The 21,344-nt window shown below is 37.4% G+C and overlaps 1 protein-coding gene and 1 non-coding gene across 2 annotated transcripts in view; one reads left to right on the forward strand and one right to left on the reverse strand.

The window, feature by feature from the left end:
- The window catches only part of LOC122318232, a gene marked incomplete at both ends in the record, with an annotated part of 38,991 nt that extends 20,354 nt beyond the window's left edge, over nt 1-18,637 (forward strand). The window contains 5 exons of the mRNA XM_043135436.1: nt 13,414-13,536; nt 13,894-14,867; nt 14,994-15,118; nt 16,043-17,609; nt 18,114-18,637. Coding sequence (XP_042991370.1) covers nt 13,414-13,536; nt 13,894-14,867; nt 14,994-15,118; nt 16,043-17,609; nt 18,114-18,637 — 3,313 coding nt within the window. The remainder of the gene's footprint in view (nt 1-13,413; nt 13,537-13,893; nt 14,868-14,993; nt 15,119-16,042; nt 17,610-18,113) is intronic.
- Nucleotides 13,856-13,959, reverse strand: LOC122274847. The gene has a single exon (XR_006228389.1). It is a non-coding gene; the product is annotated as a small nucleolar RNA R71 (small nucleolar RNA).
- Nucleotides 18,638-21,344: the final 2,707 nt, after the last annotated feature.

A 21,344-nucleotide genomic window follows, 5' to 3' on the forward strand; every position in this document is an offset into this window, starting at 1 on the left:
GCACAAATCCGATATTTTAATTATTCTTAATTCATTGGATAATTCAATTAGGAACTCAATTTACGAAATTCCCAATCGGAAGGTATAGATTTATAAACCAAAATTAAATCAAATATAACCCTTTGAAAAATCAATCACCACTTCTAAAATACGTAAACTACTACCCCTATTGAGAAAATCCAACGACGACAATATATTCAGGGAGCGATATTGCAGCAAAACACTAAATCAATATAGATAAATAATTGATCCAAACATAATCAAAGAACTAATCCATTCAATAGAAAAAGCATGACTGAATCTATAAACATAATAAATTCTATAATTATTCGGAGAAGAAAACATCAACGATGAATTGAGAATGATAAAACAAAAGAGTTTTAGCAATTGGAAATCAAATACATGAATTAAAAACAAATTAGAAATAGCATCTAATGTGCAAGTTCATCCCTAACCCTACTTGAGAATTTAGTTACCCATAAATATACTGGACAACAAAAATCTCCAGAGAAAACTGAAGCAGACGAAGGCCATGGAAGTGACTTTCTCCTCTCTTCAGATCTGCCTCTTGTGCCTCCTCTCGTCCCCCCTCTCTATTTCGTGCAAATGATATGCTTATATAGGTTAGGAAAGAAACCCTAATGCCCTCTTAATTTTTGCATAAAAAAATCGCCTAAATTTTATGACTTATCTTGGCAGCCACGTACGCCCTTCAGGAGTTTGAATTTGAAAATTCTTATTAGAGAAAAAGTTATAGCCATTTAAGATAGATTTCTAATGCATTAAGAATTGTATCAATCTGATATGTGAGTAAAAGGATACAGTCAAAAGACTAAAGTATATCTAGACTGTCTCCTAGCGAATTTCAGACTTGGAATTCTTGTGGTTTCATTTTGTAATTTCTTTTTCTTTTTGTTTTCTTCCAAATTGCTCCCAAACCCCATGAATGTAATCCTTTGAATTTGATTGGGCTTGACTTGCTCTTTTATAAAATCTGAAATTAAACATAAAAAAAACTACATACGAGTATCCCAACGTAAATAGAAATTCAATTTAAGAATACACATTAATTCTTATGATTTATATTCACATTTTAACTTTTTAGTCTAATAATAGGGTATTTAGAGTGCACTTTCATACACTCATCAACCCCGCACACACTGTTCCATTAGTTTCCCACAAGCCCAAGAAGTGCTACACGCGCCTAAAGTGCTCATCTAGCCATTGTTAAGTTTCTAACTTGACTAAAACGCATTAATCAACTTAAAGATGATAAGTAATCTCTAAACCATGTTTGGGGATTAATTTCCCTTTAAATTGATTCTTGCCCGTTCGATCTGCAGCTTTTTGCTATTATTGTTGTTTTACATCATTCCTAGATTAATTTAGAAGATTAGCCTTGATCTATCACACGTCACTAGAACCAAAGCCATGTCAATTTTCAATTCACAGCGAATTGGAAGCTAGGTGCACCTTCACGTGCATTCGTACAAATTCGCCCTTAGCCTTGTCCTATTTGACCTTTTCCTCAAGGGAAACTTCTTCATTTACACTCCTCCTTGACTCTGAGTTCAGTTATAGCTTTGGACGAATTGGCCCAAGAAATCCGTGTTTTACTTCATTCCTCCTATTGAACCCCGTACACACCGTTCCATTAGTTTCCCTCAAGCCCAAGAAGTGCCACACGTGCCTAAGGTGCTCATCTAGCCATTGTTAAGTTTCTAACTTGACTGAGGCGCATTAATCAACTTAAAGATGATATAAGTAATCTCTAGACCATGCTTTGAGATTAGTTTCCCTTTAAATTCATTCTTGCCCGTTCGATCTGCACCTTTTTGATATTATTGTTGTTTTACATCATTCTTAGATTAATTTAGAAGATTAGCCTTGATCTATCACAAGTCGCTAGAACCAAAGCCATGTCAATTTCCAATTCACAGCGAATCAGAAGCTAGGTGCACCTTCACGTGCATTCGTACAATTCTGCCATTAGCCTTGTCCTTTTTGACCTTTTCCTCAAGGGAAACTTCTTCATCTACACACCTCCCTGATCATCATGGTTCAGTTCTAGGTTTGGACAAATTGGCACCAAGAAATCTGTCTTTCACTTCATTCTTCCTATTGAAGCCAGCACACAACATTCCATTGGTTTCCCTCGTGCCCAAGAAGTGCCACACGCGCCTAAGGTGCTCATCTAGCCATTCTTATGATTCTAACTCAACTTAAGGGAATTAATCAACTTAAAGATGATTAGTCATCTCTAAAACCTGTTTTGAGCTTACTTTCCTTTTCAATTCTTTCTAGCCATTTCAATCAGGACCTTATTGCCATTTATCCTTTTTTTTCATCATTCTTAGATTGAATTAGAAGATTAGTCCCTATCCATCACATGTTTAGAAGCAAAGCCATGTCATTGCCCAAATCACAACGAATCAGAACCTGGGGTCACCGTCTTGTGCCTTGCTACAAATTTGCCCCTAGCCGAGACCTTTTAGAACAATTTCTCAAGGGAAAATTCCTCATTTACACTCTACTTGGACCATCCTGGTTTAGTTCTAGCTTTGGACGAATTGGCTCCAAGAAACCCGTCTTCTATTTCATTCTTCCTACTGAAGTATGCATACACTGTTCCATTGAATTCTCTCAAGCCCAAGTAGTGCCACATGCCACTAAGGTGCTTATCTAAAGCCATTGTTAGGCTTCTAACTTGAGTTAAGGTCATTAATCAAGTTAAAGATTATTAGTCGTCTCTAAACCATGTTTTGAGCTAAATTTCACTTTAAAGTATTCTAGCCCATTGGATCTGGACCTTTTTGATATTATTGTTGTTTTACATCATTTTTAGACCGATTTAGAAGATTAGCCTTGATCCATCACATGTCAATAGAATCAAAGTCATGTCGATTCCCAAGTCACCGGCAATCGGAACCTTGGTGCACAACCCTGTACATTTTAGACCATTTTCTCCAGGGAAACTTCTTCATTTACACCCCTCCTTGACCCTCCGAGTTCAGTTCTAGCTTTGGAGGAATTGGCACCAAGAAATCTGTGTTTTACTTCATTCTTCATATTGAACCCCGCACACACCGTTCCATTAGTTTCCCTCAAGCCCAAGAAGTGCCACACACGCCTAAGGTGCTCATCTAGCCATTGTTAAGTTTCTGACTTGACTGAAGCGCATTAATCAACTTAAAGATGATAAGTAATCTCTAAATCATGTTTTGAGATTAATTTCCCTTTAAATTCATTCTTGGCCATTCAAGCTGCACCTTTTTGCTACTATTGTTGTTTTACATCATTCTTAGATTAATTTAGAATATTAACCTTGATCTATCACACGTCACTAGAACCAAAGCCATGTTAATTTCCAATTCACAGCGAATCGGAAGCTAGGTACACCTTCACGTGCACTTGTCCAATTCCGCCCCTAGCCTTGTCCGTTTTGACCTTTTCCTCAAGGGAAACTTCTTCATCTACACACCTCCCTGACCCTCGTAGTTCAGTTCTAGGTTTGGATGAATTGGCATCAAGAAATCGGTCTTTCACTTGATTCCTCCTATTGAAGCCCGCACACAACATTCCATTGGTTTCCCACAAGCCCAAGAAGTGCCACACGCGCCTAAGGTGCTCATCTAGCCATTGTTATGTTCCTAACTTGAATTAAGCACATTAATCAACTTAAATATGATCGGTAAGCTCTAAACCATATTTCGAGCTTAATTTCCCTTTAAATTCATTCTTGCCCGTTTGATCTGCACCTTTTTTATATTATTGTTATTTTACATCATTCTTAGATGGATTTAGAAGATTTGCCTTGATCTATCACACATCACGAGAACGAAAGCCATGTCAATTTCTAATTCACAGCGAATCGGAAGCTAGGTGCACCTTCACGTGCATTCGTACAAATCCGCCTTAGCCTTGTCCTATTTAACCTTTTCCTCAAGGGAAACTTCTTCATTTACACCCTCCTTGACCCTCCGAGTTCAGTTCTAGTTTTAGACGAATTAGCCCAAGAAATCCGTGTTTTACTTCATTCCTCCTATTGAACCTCGCACACACCGTTCCATTAGTTTCCCTCAAGCCCAAGAAGTGCCACACGCGCCCAAGGTGAGCATCTAGCCATTGTTAAGTTTCTAACTTGACTTAAGCGCATTAATCAACTTAAAGATGATAAGTAATCTCTAAACCATGTTTTGAGATTAATTTCCCTTTAAATTCATTCTTGCCCATTCAATCTGCACCTTTTTGATATTATTGTTGTTTTACATCATTCTTAGATTAATTTAAAAGATTAGCCTTGATCTATCACACGTCACTAGAACCAAAGCCATGCCAATTTCCAATTCATAGCGAATCGAAGGTTAGGTGCACCTGCACGTGCATTCGTAAAATTCCGCCCTTAGCCTTGTCCTTTTTGACCTTTTCCTCAAGGGAAACTTCTTCATCGACACACCACCCTGACCCTCGTAGTTCAGTTCTAGGTTTGGATGCATTGGCACCAAGAAATCCCTCTTTCATTTCATTCTTCCTATTGAAGCCCGCACACAACATTCCATTGGTTTCCCTCGTGGCCAAGAAGTTCCAACGTGCCTAAGGTGCTCATTTAGCCATTCTTTTGATTCTAACTCGACTTAAGGGCATTAATCAAATTAAAGATGATTAGTCAACTCTAAACCCTGTTTTGAACTTAATATCCTTTTTAATTCTTTCTAGCCATTTTGATCAGGACCTCATTGCCATTAATCTTTTTTTTTTTCATCATTCTTAGATTGAATTAGAAGATTAGTCCATATCCATCACATGTCAATAGAAGCAAAGCCATGTCATTGCCCAAAGGACAGCGAATCAGAACTTGGGGTCACTATCATGTGCCTTGCTACAAATCTGCCCCTAGCCGAGACCTTTTAGACCAATTTCTATTGGGAAAATTCCTCATTTACACTCTACTTGGATCATCCCAGTTTAGTTTTAGGTTTGGATGAATTGGCTCCAAGATACCTGTCTTCTATTTCATTCTTCCTATTGAAGTCTACATACACCGTTCCTTTGAATTCTCTCAAGCCCAAGTAGTGCCACATGCCACTAAGGTGCTTATCTAAAGCCATTGTTAGGCTTCTAACTTGAGTTAAGGTCATTAATCAAGTTAAAGATTATTAGCATCTCTAAACTATGTTTTGAGCTAAATTTCGTTTTAAAGTATTCTAACCCATTGGATCTGGACCTTTTTGATAGTATTGTTGTTTTACATCATTCTTAGACTGATTTAGAAGATTAGCCTTGATCCATCACATGTCAATAGAACCAAAGCCATGTCAATTCCCAAGTCAATGCAAATCGGAATCTTGGAGCACCACCATGTACATTTTAGACCATTTTCTCAAGGGAGAACTTCTTCATTTACACCCCTCATTGACCCTCCGAGTTCAGTTGTAGCTTTGGATGGATTGGCACCAAGAAATCAGTGTTTTACTTCATTCTTCCTATTGAACCCCGCACACACCGTTCCATTAGTTTCCCTCAAGCCCAAGAAGTGCCACACGCGCCTAAGGTGCTCATCTAGCCATTCTTAAGTTTCTAACTTGACTTAAGCGCATTAATCAACTTAAAGATGATAAGTAATCTCTAAACCATGTTTTGAGATTAAATTCCCTTTAAATTCATTCTTGGCCGTTCGATCTGCACCTTTTTGATATTATTGTTATTTTACATCATTCTTAGATCAATTTAGAAGATTAGCCTTGATCTATCACACGTCACTAGAACCAGAGCCATGTCAATTTCCAATTCATAGCGAATTGGAAGCTAGGTGCACCTTCACGTGCATTCGTACAATTCCACCCTTAGCCTTGGCCTTTTTGACCTTTTCCTCAAGGGAAACTTCTTCATCTACACACCTCCCTGACCCTCATAGTTCAGTTCTAGGTTTTGACGAATTGGCATCCAGAAATCCGTCTTTCACTTCATTCCTCCTATTGAAGCCCGCACACAACATTCCATTGGTTTCCCTCATGCCCAAGAAGTGCCACACGCACCTGAGGTGCCGATCTAGCCATTGTTATGTTCCTAACTTTAATTAAGCACACTAATTAACTTAAATTTGATCGGTAAGCTCTAAACCATATTTCAAGCTTAATTTCCCTTTAAATTCATTCTTGTTTGTTCGATCTGTACCTTTTTGATATTATTGTTGTTTTACATCATTCTTAGATTGATTTAGAAAATTAGCCTTGATTTATCACACGTCATGAGAACCAAAGCCATGTCAATTTCTAATTCACAGCAAATCGGAAGCTAGGTGCACCTTCACGTGCATTCATACAATTCCGCCCTCAGTCTTGTCCTTTTTGACCTTTTCCTCAAGGGAAACTTCTTCATCTACACACCTCCCTGACCCTCGTAGTTCAGTTCTAGGTTTGGACGAATTAGCACCAAGAAATCTGTCTGTCACTTCATTCCTCCTATTGAAGCCCGCACACAACATTCCATTTGTTTCCCTCGTGCCCAAGAAGTGCCACACGTGCCTAAGGTGCTCATCTAGCCATTCTTTTGATTCTAACTCGACTTAAGGGCATTAATCGACTTAAAGATGATTAGTCATCTCTAAACCCTGTTTTGAGCTTAATTTCCTTTTTAGTTCTTTCTAGCCATTTCGATCAGAACCTTTTTGTTATTATTGTTGTTTTACATCATTCTTAAATTGATTTAAAAGAATAGCCATGATCAATCACACGTCACTAGAACCAAAGCCATGTTAATTTCCAATTCACAGTGAATCGGAAGCTAGGTGCACCTTGACGTGCATTCGTACAATTCTGCCCTTAGCCTTGTCCCTTTTGACCTTTCCCTCAAGGGAAACTTCTTCATCTACACACCTCCCTGACCCTCTCGTAGTTCGGTTCTAGGTTTGGACAAATTGGCACCATGAAATCCGTCTTTCACTTCATTCCTCCTATTGAAACCCGCACACAACATTCCATTCGTTTTCCACAAGCCCAAGAAGTGCCACACGCGCCTAAGGTGCTCATCTAGCCAGTGCTATGTTCCTAACTTGACTTAAGCACATTAATCAACTTAAATATGATAGGTAATCTCTAAACAGTATTTTGAGCTTAATTTCCCTTTAAATTCATTCTCGCTCTGTCGATCTGGACCTTATTGCTATTAATTTTTTTCATCATTCTTAGATTGAATTAGAAGATTAGTCCATATCCATCACATGTCAATACAAGAAAAGCCCTGTCATTGCCCAAATCACGGCAAATTAGAACCTGGGGTCACCGTCATGTGCCTTGCTACAAATCTGCCCCTAGCCAAGGCCTTTTAGACCAATTTCTCAAGGGAAATTCCCCATTTGCACTCTACTTGGACCATCCCGGTTTAGTTCTACCTTTGGACGAATTGGCTCCAAGAAACCCGTATTCTATTTCATTCTTCTTATTGAAGTATGCATACACCGTTCCATTGATTTCTGATAAGAACCCGCGGGAAGAGAATCCCTTGAACCCACAATCAATTTGAAAACTCACCCAAGAACGCCAAATCAAGTCTATGGATGGAGAATTTTGACCCGTTGAGAACTCGTTTCAAGAACTTAGATTATATCAAAATCTAGGCCCATTGAAATCCTGTCTCAAGAACCAAAATTACAAGGAGGAATACCATAAAGGTTGTGATTTACCTTTAATAAGTTCAAGAGTTCAATTAAGAACAAGAGGAGAAAACTCACTCACAATTAAAATTCAAAATAAAATATCTGCCTTACAGTGGCTAGTTACATCCTTTAAATACTATCCCCAAAACATGATAAAACCCTAAACTAAAATTTGAAACCTTTTCTGTCAAAAATGCCCGTAGTGAACAGTAGCCGCGGGTACTATAGCGTGAACAGTGTCGTGCTATAGTACTTCTAAATCCTAGTTCAAATAAATAAGACATATGTGGGCTAAGTATCCTCAAGCCCACTTATTCAAAACTAATAATAAAAATCCTTTAAACAAATTGAAAGCCTTAATATCTAAAGGCCATATTTCTAAGTCAAGTCTTCCACAGCTTGGATCAAGTGGATCAAAACTGGTTCTTCTTATTTCAAGTTCATCTTGAGTGTTGGGCTCTTGCTAGCTTCTTCCCAAGTGCTTTTTTGCATTGCTTCCTTGATCTTCTTGGCTCTCGATCTTGTAATTGACCCATCTGGAAATTGCAAAGGATCTTTAAGAGTAGGCCCGCCTTGGTTCCCATCATTCCCCCTCTCCTTAAAAGGATTCGACCTCGAATCTTCACCTACATCAAAATGAGAAAGATTAGAAACATTGAAGGTAGCAGACACATTATACTCACCTGGGAGATCCACTTTATAGGCATTGTCATTAATTTTCTCAAGAATTTGGAAAGGTCCATCTCCTCGAGGATGCAACTTAGTCCTCCGATGAGCTGGGAATCTTTCTTTGTGCATGTGAATCCAAACCCAATCTCCGGGTTCAAAGATGACACGCCTTTGCCCTTTATTGGCTTGGGAAGCAACCCTTACATTCTTTTGGGCAATTTGAAGTGGTACACTCTCGTGGAGTGACTTCACCCACTCCGCCTTCTTTTGTCCATCCAAGCTACTTCTGCCATCAACTGGTAAAGGCATCAAATGTAAAGGGGTAAGCGGATTTAATCCATAAACAATTTCAAAAGGAGAATATGAAGTAGTAGTATGCATAGTCCTATTATATGCAAACTCTATGAATGGCAAACAATCCTCCCAAGTTTTTAAATTCTTATGAACAACAGTGTGTACCTATTAACTACTTCAGTCTGACCATCAGTCTACGGATGACAAGTAGTGGAAAATAAGAGCTTGGTACCCAATTTCCCCCACAACACCCTCCAAAAGTAGCTAAGGAATTTAATATCCCTATTAGAAACAATACTCCTGGGAACACCATGGAGTCACACTATCTCCCTGAAAAACAAGTCAGCTATGTTTGTGGCCTCATCTGTTTTATGGCATGGAATGAAATGTGCCATCTTACTAAATCTAACCACAACCACAAAAATAGAATCTCTACCCCTTTTTGTCCTAGGTCGCCCCAAAACAAACTCCATGGATATGTCGACCCATGGTTCACTAGGAACGGGTAAGGGTATATACAACCCATGTGGTAACACTTTAGATTTGGCCTTCGTACATGTAATGCAGCTGCCACAAATGCGAGTGACATCTCTCTTCATCTTAGGCCAAAAGAAATGTTTTTGCAAAATATCCAAAGTTTTCTTGACACCAAAGTGTCCCATTAATCCCCCACCATGTGCCTCACGCACCAGTAATTCACGCATAGAACAACTTGGCACACAAAGTTTGTTTTCTTTAAACAAGTAACCCTCATGCTTGTAAAACTTACCAAATGCCGCCTTATCACATGCCATGTACACATTGAGAAGTCAGCGTCATTGGCATATAAGTCTTTCACATATTCAAACCCAAGCATCTCTTAGCACTCATAGAAGTAAGAAGTACATACCTTCGAGATAAACCAAGGGAAAGATGTTAAAAGTTTTGCTAAAACACACACAACACATACCCGGAAGGCCTAGAAAGACTACATTGAGTCATTGTTGGTTGATTTACATTTCAATTATTTGAGACTCTAATGAACCATATCCTAATGGCTTAGGAAGAAATTTGAAATGAATGAGAAAAGGGACAAGCCAGGGATCCAATAAAAAAAAAAAAAAAACCAAAAAACAAAAATTACGTTTGTGTAGTGGAAAAGGCTGCCTATTACCGGGGTCCTTACAAAAAAGTAGGCGCCTTCCAAAGTGTAATAGCGTGAAAGCCGCCACTACAATGGTTTTGAATTAGAGTAAGACCATGTGGTTTTCTCAGATTAGTTGTTGTGATTGAAACTGTTAATGTCTCCTAGTAGTCGATCTTGGAATTCTAACCCCATTTCCATGCACTTGAAAGAAAGCAAGCTTTGTTACATGTAATTCCCTTGGTTGATTAACTAAATTGTGTATAAATCTCTCAGTTGATACAAAATTCATATTAATCTATCTCCAGTGTTCTTAAACTCAACAAGTTATTTCATGGCATGTGATCCTTGAACTTCTTTTAAAAATTGTAGTTGGTAATCTCACCTTTGCATGAATTCATTCGCTTTGTTTGCTAGAGTCGAGCAAAAAGCTAGTTGGGGGGTGTGATAAAGGGTTAGAATTGCATAATTAAGTTGTTTAAATGAATGATTTATTTTATCAAATAAGGATTGAACACTTAATTATGCATCAAATTCTAATATTGAATGTCAAATTAATTGATGCCAATATTTTTTGCACATCAAGGTCTCATATTTGCCCTTGAAATATTTAAACTATGATACCAATTCATTTATATATTGTAGGGCATTTATGGAAGGAAAGAAAGAATGGGACTCAAATGCAAGCACCACTCGGCAATACATATATGTAGAGGACATCACATGCACGTTGCAACACAGCAACCATGCAGCAGACCAATTATTCGAACCAGCCAAAAATAGATGCACATGCAGATGCAGAAATAAACTAGTTGGACCGAAAAGCTGGAAGAAGAGCAAGACATTTACGGAAAAGGTGTGTTGTGCATGATTGAAGGAGAGTAGAATCAACAACCGAAAGATCAACAAGAACAACTGGAAGACTAGCTGGAGTGAGACAGCTTGAGTGTAGCTGGAATTTAAAGTATTGATTGGCACCGACTTGTGATATTGCTGGACGAAAGGTGAGCTGAACGTGGGCCATTCCAGTCAAAGAATCGGTACATGATTAGAATGAGATATTCCTTATGTGAGAGAAGCAGCCGGTGGATTAATTTGATTGGAGGGAGTTAGGATGAGTGAAAGTGCCGTATGTGAAAAGAGAAGGAGGAGTAGTGCAGCTAATTTTCTTAACCTTTATTCTTCACTTTCGGTTTGGCAGCAAGAGGTGGAGAAATTGAATTTTTCTTCTCTCTTTTTAATTCGGCTAGCAGCAGATTCTCAAGGATTTCTTTTGGCCTTACATTCGAGCAGCAAATTGAGTAGAGATTGGTGTGTGAAGAAAGTGAGGTGCCATGATTAAAGGGAGAATAAAGTAATGGATGAAGGAGAGGGGAACATGGAACCGAAATTAAGGAAATTGATTGATTTTTCAAGAGGCAAGTGGGGTTGTTCGGCTATTGCATTTTCTGCTATAAATAGAGGTTGGTTGAAGAGAGGCAGGGACATGGAAAAAGAGGGAAGAAAAGAGGAAAGTCATGAGAAAGGAAGAGAGCAAATTGGTTTCTTAGTCTTTATTGGTGGGAATAAATTCATGTGTTGGAATTAAATAGAGTAGGAACTTGTGAGTGTAGAAAGGGACATGTGAAGTGGTTGGAGTTGTATTTCTTTTCGCTTATTCATGTTTTTCTTTTGGCATTGGGCTGCAACTTAGTTTCAATTTCTGTTTTATGCATTTTAATTATGTTGTGAACTTTATTCTTTCAAGGTTGACTAGATTCTAAATTTTGTTGTTTCTAAAATTGTTACCTAGTATTTCTTGTATTCCATTTTAGTTTTCTAATGAATAATATTTATATGATTTCTATAGTATTTGTAATAAATATGTTTGGCTAAATTTTCATACTAAGGTTAGAGGTGACGTTTAATGATTTACATATTGTTTCCGAATCGACGTAAAATCTATTTTGCGAGTTTGATTGATTGAAAGTTTTTATTTGAAAATTTTGATTATCTATATACTCGTCTTGATTCATTGTGATTTCCGAATACAGTGAATGCTTGAGGAATCCCTGTGGTATTCAAATAGATTTGTAAATGTTTTAACCATCAATCGTTTACGCTCAATCATAAGCGTCTGTTTTTCTCGATCTTAAATGCTAAATCTACCAATTAAACGGAATCATTATTCTAGTTTAATTGTAGTAAATTGATCGGAAACAATATCATAAATCATTAGACGGATCCTCGAAACCTTAGTCTTTTTCCATTTATTTTATCAATCTTCATTTGATAGTACGTTTCTTTTAGTAATTTCATTTTATTGTCTGAATTTATTTCTTTATCACAAAAGTCAATCCCTGTGGATACGATCCTGTAAGATACTACAACGCCTGTATACTTGCAGGTAAAACTGCACTAGATTTTTGATTCATTAATTTGAGTCAGAGTTTAGTCGCAACAGGTAGTGCTGCCAAGTCTCTAATGCACGAACAAGAGCATAAAACTCTTTGTCATAAGTAGGGTACTTGACTGAGGCCCCATTTAACTTTTCACTGAAGAAGGCTATGGGCCGCCTATCCTGCATCAAAAAGGCTCCAATCCCTATACCTAAGGCATCACATTCAATTTCAAAAGTTTTGTTAAAATCAGGTAATGCTAACACAGGTGCAGAGCACAACCTTTCTTTAATGGTGGCAAAAACATTCTCTTGAGTAGCTCCCCTGATGTGAACCCCAATCGATTCGCTTTGAGACCCAACAACAATATTGGAAAACCAACCCAAGAAAGCAAAAATCAAGCCTATGGATGGAGAATCTAGACTCGTTGAGAACCCGTTTCAAGAACCTAGATTATATTAAAATCTAGACCCGTTGAAGAACCCGTCTCAAGAACCCGGATTACAAAGAAGGAGCACCACAAAGGTTGTGATTTACCTTTGATAAGTTCAAACGTTCAATCAAGAACAAGAGGAGATAAACTCAACTCCCAATGAATAAAATTCAGCAATTTCAATAATGCCTTACATTCTCAAAAGAGGCTACAATTGGTTTAAATAAACAATCTCCCAAAACCCTAAGTGAGCTGTGGGTACTGTAACGTGAACAGTGACACACTACAGTAACTTCTAAAACTCCTAGTTCACATAAATTAATAAAGTTTCAAATATGCCCTTGGCCAAAATACAAGGCCGTCCCAAAAACCCTAGTTCATTAGAAATAAGACGTGTGGGCTGGACATCCCCCAAGCCCAATTATTCTAGATTAATTCCTTTGACTAATAAAATAAGCCCTTTTAATGAAATAAATAAGTCCATGGCCTTCTTTTAAGCCCATCATTTGTGTTGGGCTCTTGCTAGCTTCATCCCAATTGGATTACAACAATTCTTGTATTGCTCCATTGATCTTCATGGCTCTTAATCTTGTAATTAATCCTTAAGACTTGGTCTGCCTTGGGGCTCATCATTCGCCCTCTCGTTTCAAAAAAAAAAAAATAAATAAAAAATAAAAAAATAAATAAAAAAATAAAAAAAATAAAAATAAAAATTATTTTCTTTTACTTTATTGCTTGTTTTGCATTTTATTTTTTCTATGATCAATCCTCTATGATGAATGATCTCGTGGCAACGTGATCAAACGGGTAGATTGAGAAGAGAGGAAATCATTTTAAGTGAATTGGTTGATACTTTGTCAAGTGATTCTAAAAATTCTCAGTCTGATACCATGGCTGACAATCGTAGTGTTCATGACGATGAAGAGGCACAAAATAATCCGCAAATGAGAACTTTGCGTGAATATTTACAGCCTACAAGGACAAGTACTCCATCTTGTATGATTTTTCCTACGAATATGGGAAATTTTGATTTAAAACCGGGAGTAATCCAATTACTTCCCAAGTTTCATGGCTTGGATTCAGAAAGTCCTTATTTGCATCTAAAAGAATTTGAAGAAGTTTGTGCAACTTTACAAAACCAAACTATCAATGATGATGTTGTTAGATTAAAGTTGTTTCCATTCTCTTTGAAAGAAAAAGCTAAGAATTGGTTGAACTCCTTGAGACCAAGATCTATTGGCACATGGCAAGAAATGCAAAGGGAATTTCTAAAAAAGTTTTTTCCTACCCATAGGACCAACACTCTTCGCAGAAATATTATGAATTTTTCTCAAAAGGAAAATGAAACATTTTTTCAGTGTTGGGAACGTTTTAAAGAATTGTTGCTAACTTGCCCACATCATGGCTATGAAACTTGGCGCACCATTAGTTTCTTCTATGAAGGTTTAACATCTCAAATGCGTCAGTTTGTAGAAATGATGTGCAATGGTGATTTTCTAAATAAAGATCCTGATGATGCTTGGGACTATTTTGACCAGTTAGCTGAAAATGCCCAATCTTGGGATAACACAGATCGTTCTGATCGGTCAAATAAGCCCAAGCTCAGTGCCATGTCTCAAGAAGGTATTTATGTTCTTAAAGGAACTGATGATGTGAATGCTAGGATAGCAAGTCTGACAAGAAAAGTCGAAGCCATGGAACTTAGGAAGGTAAATCCGGTTAAGGCCAGTGAAAAAGAAGAAGAAAATTGTGGCATTTGTGAAATTAGTGGACACCTAACTCAGGATTGTCCAACAATCCCTGCTTTTAAAGAGGTGTTGCATGAACAAGCAAATGTCATGAATTCCTATCGGAGACCATTTTCTTCCCCATATTCGGAAACATACAATCCTGGATGGAGAAATCATCCCAATTTTAGTTGGAGGAATGAGTCCAATATAAATCAAAATCCTCAAGGGCCATCTTCTTCTAGTCCTTATGTGCCTCCACATAAGAAAACCCTTGAGGAAACATTACATGCTTTTATGCAGGGACAAGCAAATATCAACACTCAGACAATGCAGGCCATTACTGAGATGAGAAGTTCTATCAGCGACTTGACCTCTGCATTACATGCTCAAGAAAAGGGTAAGTTTCCTGCTCAACCTCAGCCAAATCCAAAAGGTAAATTCGAGGTAAGAAATCCAAATCCTTCTGATTCAAAATTTGAACATGCAAAGTCCATCACCACTCTACGCAGTGGAAAAATAATTGATAAGAGTATTTCAACAACGAAAGTTGATGAGACCAACAACTCTTTAAATTCCAAGAGTGATGGTGAACTTGAGAAGGTTGAATTAGATGTGCCTGTGAAAGCCCCAATACCTGCACCATTTCCCCAAAGATTGCAACATTCTCACAAATTGGTTCAAAATGCTGATATTCTTGAAATTTTTAAACAAGTAAAAATCAACATTCCTTTGTTGGATGCAATCAAACAGATTCCTTCGTATGCTAAATTTTTGAAAGATTTGTGCACAGTAAAGCGTACGATGAAGGTGCAGAAGAAGGCTTTCCTCACTGAGCAGGTTAGCGCCATCCTCCAGAACAATTCTCCACCAAAGTACAAAGACCCGGGTTGTCCAACAATTTCCTGCGTGATTGGAAATTTTAAAATTGAAAAAGCTTTACTTGACCTCGGAGCTAGTGTTAACCTCCTACCCTACTCGGTATATGAGCAGTTGGGTCTTGGTGAACTTAAACCCACCAAGGTAACACTCCAACTTGCTGATCGTTCGATTAAAATACCGAGAGGGATAGTTGAGGATGTGCTAGTTCAAGTAGGAAAATTTTATTTTCCAGTGGATTTCATTGTTTTGGAGACGGAACCTGTCTTTGATGTTTGCACTCAAATTCCTATAATTTTGGGAAGGCCGTTCCTTGCGACCTCAAATGCTTTAATAAATTGTAGGAGTGGTGTGATGGTAATTTCTTTTGGCAACATGACTTTGGAGTTAAATATTTTCAATATTTGTAAACAACCTAGTGATGATGATGATGTGCAGGAAGTGAATCTGATCCAAACTCTTGTTCAAAATAAATTTGATTTGTCAAGTTTTTCTGACCCTCTTGAGGCTTGTTTGGTTTATGGTGAAAATTTTGATGATGATTCTGTGCTTGCATCTATGAATTTTTTGCTAGAATCTACTCCTATAATGGACACTGATAGATGGAGAACACGTTTTGAGGAATTACCACCTCATGATGTCATGTCTCTCCCTTCAAGTGTGCAAACACCAAAACTCGACTTGAAACCTCTACCTGCTGATCTCAAATATGCATTTTTAGGCCAAGCAGAGACATTACCAGTGGTCATTTCATCAAGACTGGATGAAATTCAGGAGAAAAAATTAATTGGTGTTCTCATCGAACACAAAGAGGCAATAGGATGGACCATAGCTGATATCAAAGGTATCAGTCCTTTGATCTGTACCAACAGGATTTATCTAGAGGACAATTCTAAACCTTCTAGAGAAATGCAGCGTAGACTGAACCCCAACATGAAAGAAGTTGTCAGAGCAGAGGTGTTAAAACTTCTAGATATAGGGATCATTTACCCTATTTCTGACAGCAAATGGGTTAGTCCCACGCAGGTGGTACCCAAGAAATCTGGTGTAATTGTAGTTAAGAATGCTAACAATGAACTGATCCCAACTAGAGTTACTACTGGTTGGCGTATGTGCATTGACTACAGAAAACTGAATTCTGTCACCAGAAAGGATCATTTTCCCCTACCATTCATGGATCAAATCATTGAACGTGTAGCGGGCCATAAGTTCTATTGCTTCCTAGATGGTTATTCTGGATATAACCAAATTGAAATTGCTCCTGAAGATCAAGAAAAGACCACATTTACATGTCCATTTGGTACCTTTGCATATCGAAGGATGCCATTCGGACTTTGTAATGCTCCTGCTACATTTCAACGATGCATGATGAGCATATTCAGTGACATGGTAGAGCGTTTCGTTGAAATATTCATGGATGATTTTTCTATTTTTGGTGATTCATTTGATGAATGTTTGACTCACTTGGAAAAAGTGCTGATTAGATGCAAAGAAAAGAATTTGATTTTAAACTGGGAGAAGTGTCATTTTATGGTCACTCAAGGGATTGTTCTTGGGCACATTGTTTCTTCTCAAGGTTTTGAAGTGGACAAAGCCAAAATTGAATTAATTTCTAAATTGCCCATCCCAAAGAACATCAGGGATATCAGATCTTTTCTAGGTCATGCAGGTTTTTACAGGAGGTTCATTAAAGGCTTCAGCACAATTTCTAGACCTTTGTGCAATTTATTGTCAAAGGAAAGTTCTTTTGTGTGGACTGATGATTGTGAGTTAGCTTTTACAAAGCTAAAAGGTATGTTGATTTCAGCCCCAATTATGCAATCACCTGATTGGAATTTACCATTTGAGATTATGTGTGATGCTAGTGATTATGCTGTTGGAGCTGTGTTGGGCCAACGTAGGGACAAAAAGCCTTGTGTTATTTATTATGCAAGTAGAACTTTAAACAGTGCTCAAATGAATTATTCAACAACTGAAAAAGAGCTACTTGCAGTGATTTTTGCACTTGACAAATTTCGCTCTTATTTGATTGGATCTCAAATTGTCATCTTTACTGATCATGCTGCGTTAAAGTACCTTTTAGCGAAAAAAGATGCAAAGCCCAGGTTACTTAGATGGATCCTTTTGTTGCAAGAATTTGATTTGATAATCAAAGATAAAAAAGGGGTTGAGAATGTTGTTGCTGATCATCTGTCTAGACTTGTTCTTTCAGATTCCATAGAGACAGTTCCCATTAAAGACACATTTCCAGATGAGCAACTCTTTGGTATATCTCAAGTGCCATGGTACGCTGACATTGCTAATTTTCTTGCTACAGGTGAAATTCCTCACATTTGGACTCAACAAGATAAGAGGAAATTCTTTGTGGAGGTAAGAAAATTCTTTTGGGATGATCCATATCTGTTTAAATATTGTCCAGATCAGATAATTAGACGATGTGTTCCGAATAACGAATTTCAAAGTGTGATATCTTTTTGTCACTCTGGGGCATGTGGTGGCCACTTTTCTGGAAAGAAAACTGCTTTTAAAATTTTGCAATGTGGTTTCTATTGGCCTACCATTTTCAAAGACACCCATGAATTTTGTAAAACTTGTGAGCGTTGTCAAAAGTTGGGAGGGATTACCCGCCGGAATATGATGCCATTAAATCCAATCTTGGTTGTTGAAATATTTGATTGTTGGAGCATTGATTTCATGGGACCCTTCCCAGTTTCTTTTGGCAATTTCTACATTTTGGTAGCTGTGGATTATGTGTCCAAATGGATTGAGGCTGTTCCATGCAAAAACAATGACCACAAAGTGGTACTGAAATTTCTGAAAGAAAATATTTTATCAAGGTTTGGAACACCTCGAGCCATTATCAGTGATGGGGGCAAACATTTTTGTAATAAGCCTTTCGAGGCCTTAATGCGAAAATATGGTATTACTCATAAGGTTGCTACCCCTTATCATCCACAAACAAGTGGTCAAGTTGAGGTATCTAATCGGGAGATCAAAAAAATTTTGGAAAAGACGGTTAACCCAAGCCGCAAAGATTGGTCTTTACGACTAACTGACACACTTTGGGCGTACCGTACTGCTTTTAAAACCTCGATTGGTATGTCCCCATATCGACTCATTTTTGGAAAGGCATGTCACTTACCTGTGGAGTTGGAACACAAAGCTTATTGGGCAATCAAGAAATTTAATTTTGATTTGGATAAGGCTTGTTCTCTTCGTAAGTTTCAGCTTAATGAGTTAGAGGAAATAAGGAATGAAGCTTACGAAAATTCTCGTATTGCCAAGGAGAGAATGAAAATTTTTCATGACAAAAATATTTTCCGAAAATCTTTTGAGGCTTCACAAAAAGTTTTGTTGTATAATTCAAGGCTCCATTTGTTTCCTGGCAAACTTCGATCCCGATGGATTGGTCCCTTTGTTGTAAAAACTGTTTATCCTTTTGGGGCCATTGAGATAGAAAATCCAGAGAATGGTAATGTTTTTAAGGTTAATGGACAAAGGTTGAAACCATTTTTGGATGATTTTACTCCAGAAGTTGAGTCCATTACTCTGGAGGATCCTGCGTATCAGAATTAATTTCTGATTCCTCATTGTATATACCGTATGTGTTTGTTTTGTTTTTCCTTCTTTTGTTTTCTTTTGTGTTTTTAACTTTGACAGAAATCTACCCCTTGTGTGCACTCGAGTATCTCAGGTGAATTATTTCCTCTCTGTTCAATCATTTTCGTCTCAGTATATGTTCTGCAGTGTTTATCTTGCTTCAATTCATGTCTGCATAGTATACACCATCGAATATTCAATTGCTGAACATTGAGGACAATGTCACATTTAGTTGGGGGGAGGGTTTTCTGTTAAAATTGTATTAAAATTTTGTTAAAAATGTGTAAAAAAAAAAAAAAAAAAAAAAAAAAAAATGATTTGTTGAGGTCATGGAACATGTGGAATGTAGTACAAATATGAGTACATGTCAAAAGAGGGACTTATCCATTTTATTTAGTTGTTAAACCAAGGGAAAGATGTTAAAAGTTTTGCTAAAACACACACAACACATACCCGGAAGGCCTAGAAAGACTACATTGAGTCATTGTTGGTTGATTTACATTTCAATTATTTGAGACTCTAATGAACCATATCCTAATGGCTTAGGAAGAAATTTGAAATGAATGAGAAAAGGGACAAGCCAGGGATCCAATAAAAAAAAAAAAAAAACCAAAAAACAAAAATTACGTTTGTGTAGTGGAAAAGGCTGCCTATTACCGGGGTCCTTACAAAAAAGTAGGCGCCTTCCAAAGTGTAATAGCGTGAAAGCCGCCACTACAATGGTTTTGAATTAGAGTAAGACCATGTGGTTTTCTCAGATTAGTTGTTGTGATTGAAACTGTTAATGTCTCCTAGTAGTCGATCTTGGAATTCTAACCCCATTTCCATGCACTTGAAAGAAAGCAAGCTTTGTTACATGTAATTCCCTTGGTTGATTAACTAAATTGTGTATAAATCTCTCAGTTGATACAAAATTCATATTAATCTATCTCCAGTGTTCTTAAACTCAACAAGTTATTTCATGGCATGTGATCCTTGAACTTCTTTTAAAAATTGTAGTTGGTAATCTCACCTTTGCATGAATTCATTCGCTTTGTTTGCTAGAGTCGAGCAAAAAGCTAGTTGGGGGGTGTGATAAAGGGTTAGAATTGCATAATTAAGTTGTTTAAATGAATGATTTATTTTATCAAATAAGGATTGAACACTTAATTATGCATCAAATTCTAATATTGAATGTCAAATTAATTGATGCCAATATTTTTTGCACATCAAGGTCTCATATTTGCCCTTGAAATATTTAAACTATGATACCAATTCATTTATATATTGTAGGGCATTTATGGAAGGAAAGAAAGAATGGGACTCAAATGCAAGCACCACTCGGCAATACATATATGTAGAGGACATCACATGCACGTTGCAACACAGCAACCATGCAGCAGACCAATTATTCGAACCAGCCAAAAATAGATGCACATGCAGATGCAGAAATAAACTAGTTGGACCGAAAAGCTGGAAGAAGAGCAAGACATTTACGGAAAAGGTGTGTTGTGCATGATTGAAGGAGAGTAGAATCAACAACCGAAAGATCAACAAGAACAACTGGAAGACTAGCTGGAGTGAGACAGCTTGAGTGTAGCTGGAATTTAAAGTATTGATTGGCACCGACTTGTGATATTGCTGGACGAAAGGTGAGCTGAACGTGGGCCATTCCAGTCAAAGAATCGGTACATGATTAGAATGAGATATTCCTTATGTGAGAGAAGCAGCCGGTGGATTAATTTGATTGGAGGGAGTTAGGATGAGTGAAAGTGCCGTATGTGAAAAGAGAAGGAGGAGTAGTGCAGCTAATTTTCTTAACCTTTATTCTTCACTTTCGGTTTGGCAGCAAGAGGTGGAGAAATTGAATTTTTCTTCTCTCTTTTTAATTCGGCTAGCAGCAGATTCTCAAGGATTTCTTTTGGCCTTACATTCGAGCAGCAAATTGAGTAGAGATTGGTGTGTGAAGAAAGTGAGGTGCCATGATTAAAGGGAGAATAAAGTAATGGATGAAGGAGAGGGGAACATGGAACCGAAATTAAGGAAATTGATTGATTTTTCAAGAGGCAAGTGGGGTTGTTCGGCTATTGCATTTTCTGCTATAAATAGAGGTTGGTTGAAGAGAGGCAGGGACATGGAAAAAGAGGGAAGAAAAGAGGAAAGTCATGAGAAAGGAAGAGAGCAAATTGGTTTCTTAGTCTTTATTGGTGGGAATAAATTCATGTGTTGGAATTAAATAGAGTAGGAACTTGTGAGTGTAGAAAGGGACATGTGAAGTGGTTGGAGTTGTATTTCTTTTCGCTTATTCATGTTTTTCTTTTGGCATTGGGCTGCAACTTAGTTTCAATTTCTGTTTTATGCATTTTAATTATGTTGTGAACTTTATTCTTTCAAGGTTGACTAGATTCTAAATTTTGTTGTTTCTAAAATTGTTACCTAGTATTTCTTGTATTCCATTTTAGTTTTCTAATGAATAATATTTATATGATTTCTATAGTATTTGTAATAAATATGTTTGGCTAAATTTTCATACTAAGGTTAGAGGTGACGTTTAATGATTTACATATTGTTTCCGAATCGACGTAAAATCTATTTTGCGAGTTTGATT

The sequence above is a fragment of the Carya illinoinensis genome, chromosome 8, assembly GCF_018687715.1.
Source record: "Carya illinoinensis cultivar Pawnee chromosome 8, C.illinoinensisPawnee_v1, whole genome shotgun sequence".
In the NCBI taxonomy this organism is placed as follows: domain Eukaryota; kingdom Viridiplantae; phylum Streptophyta; class Magnoliopsida; order Fagales; family Juglandaceae; genus Carya; species Carya illinoinensis.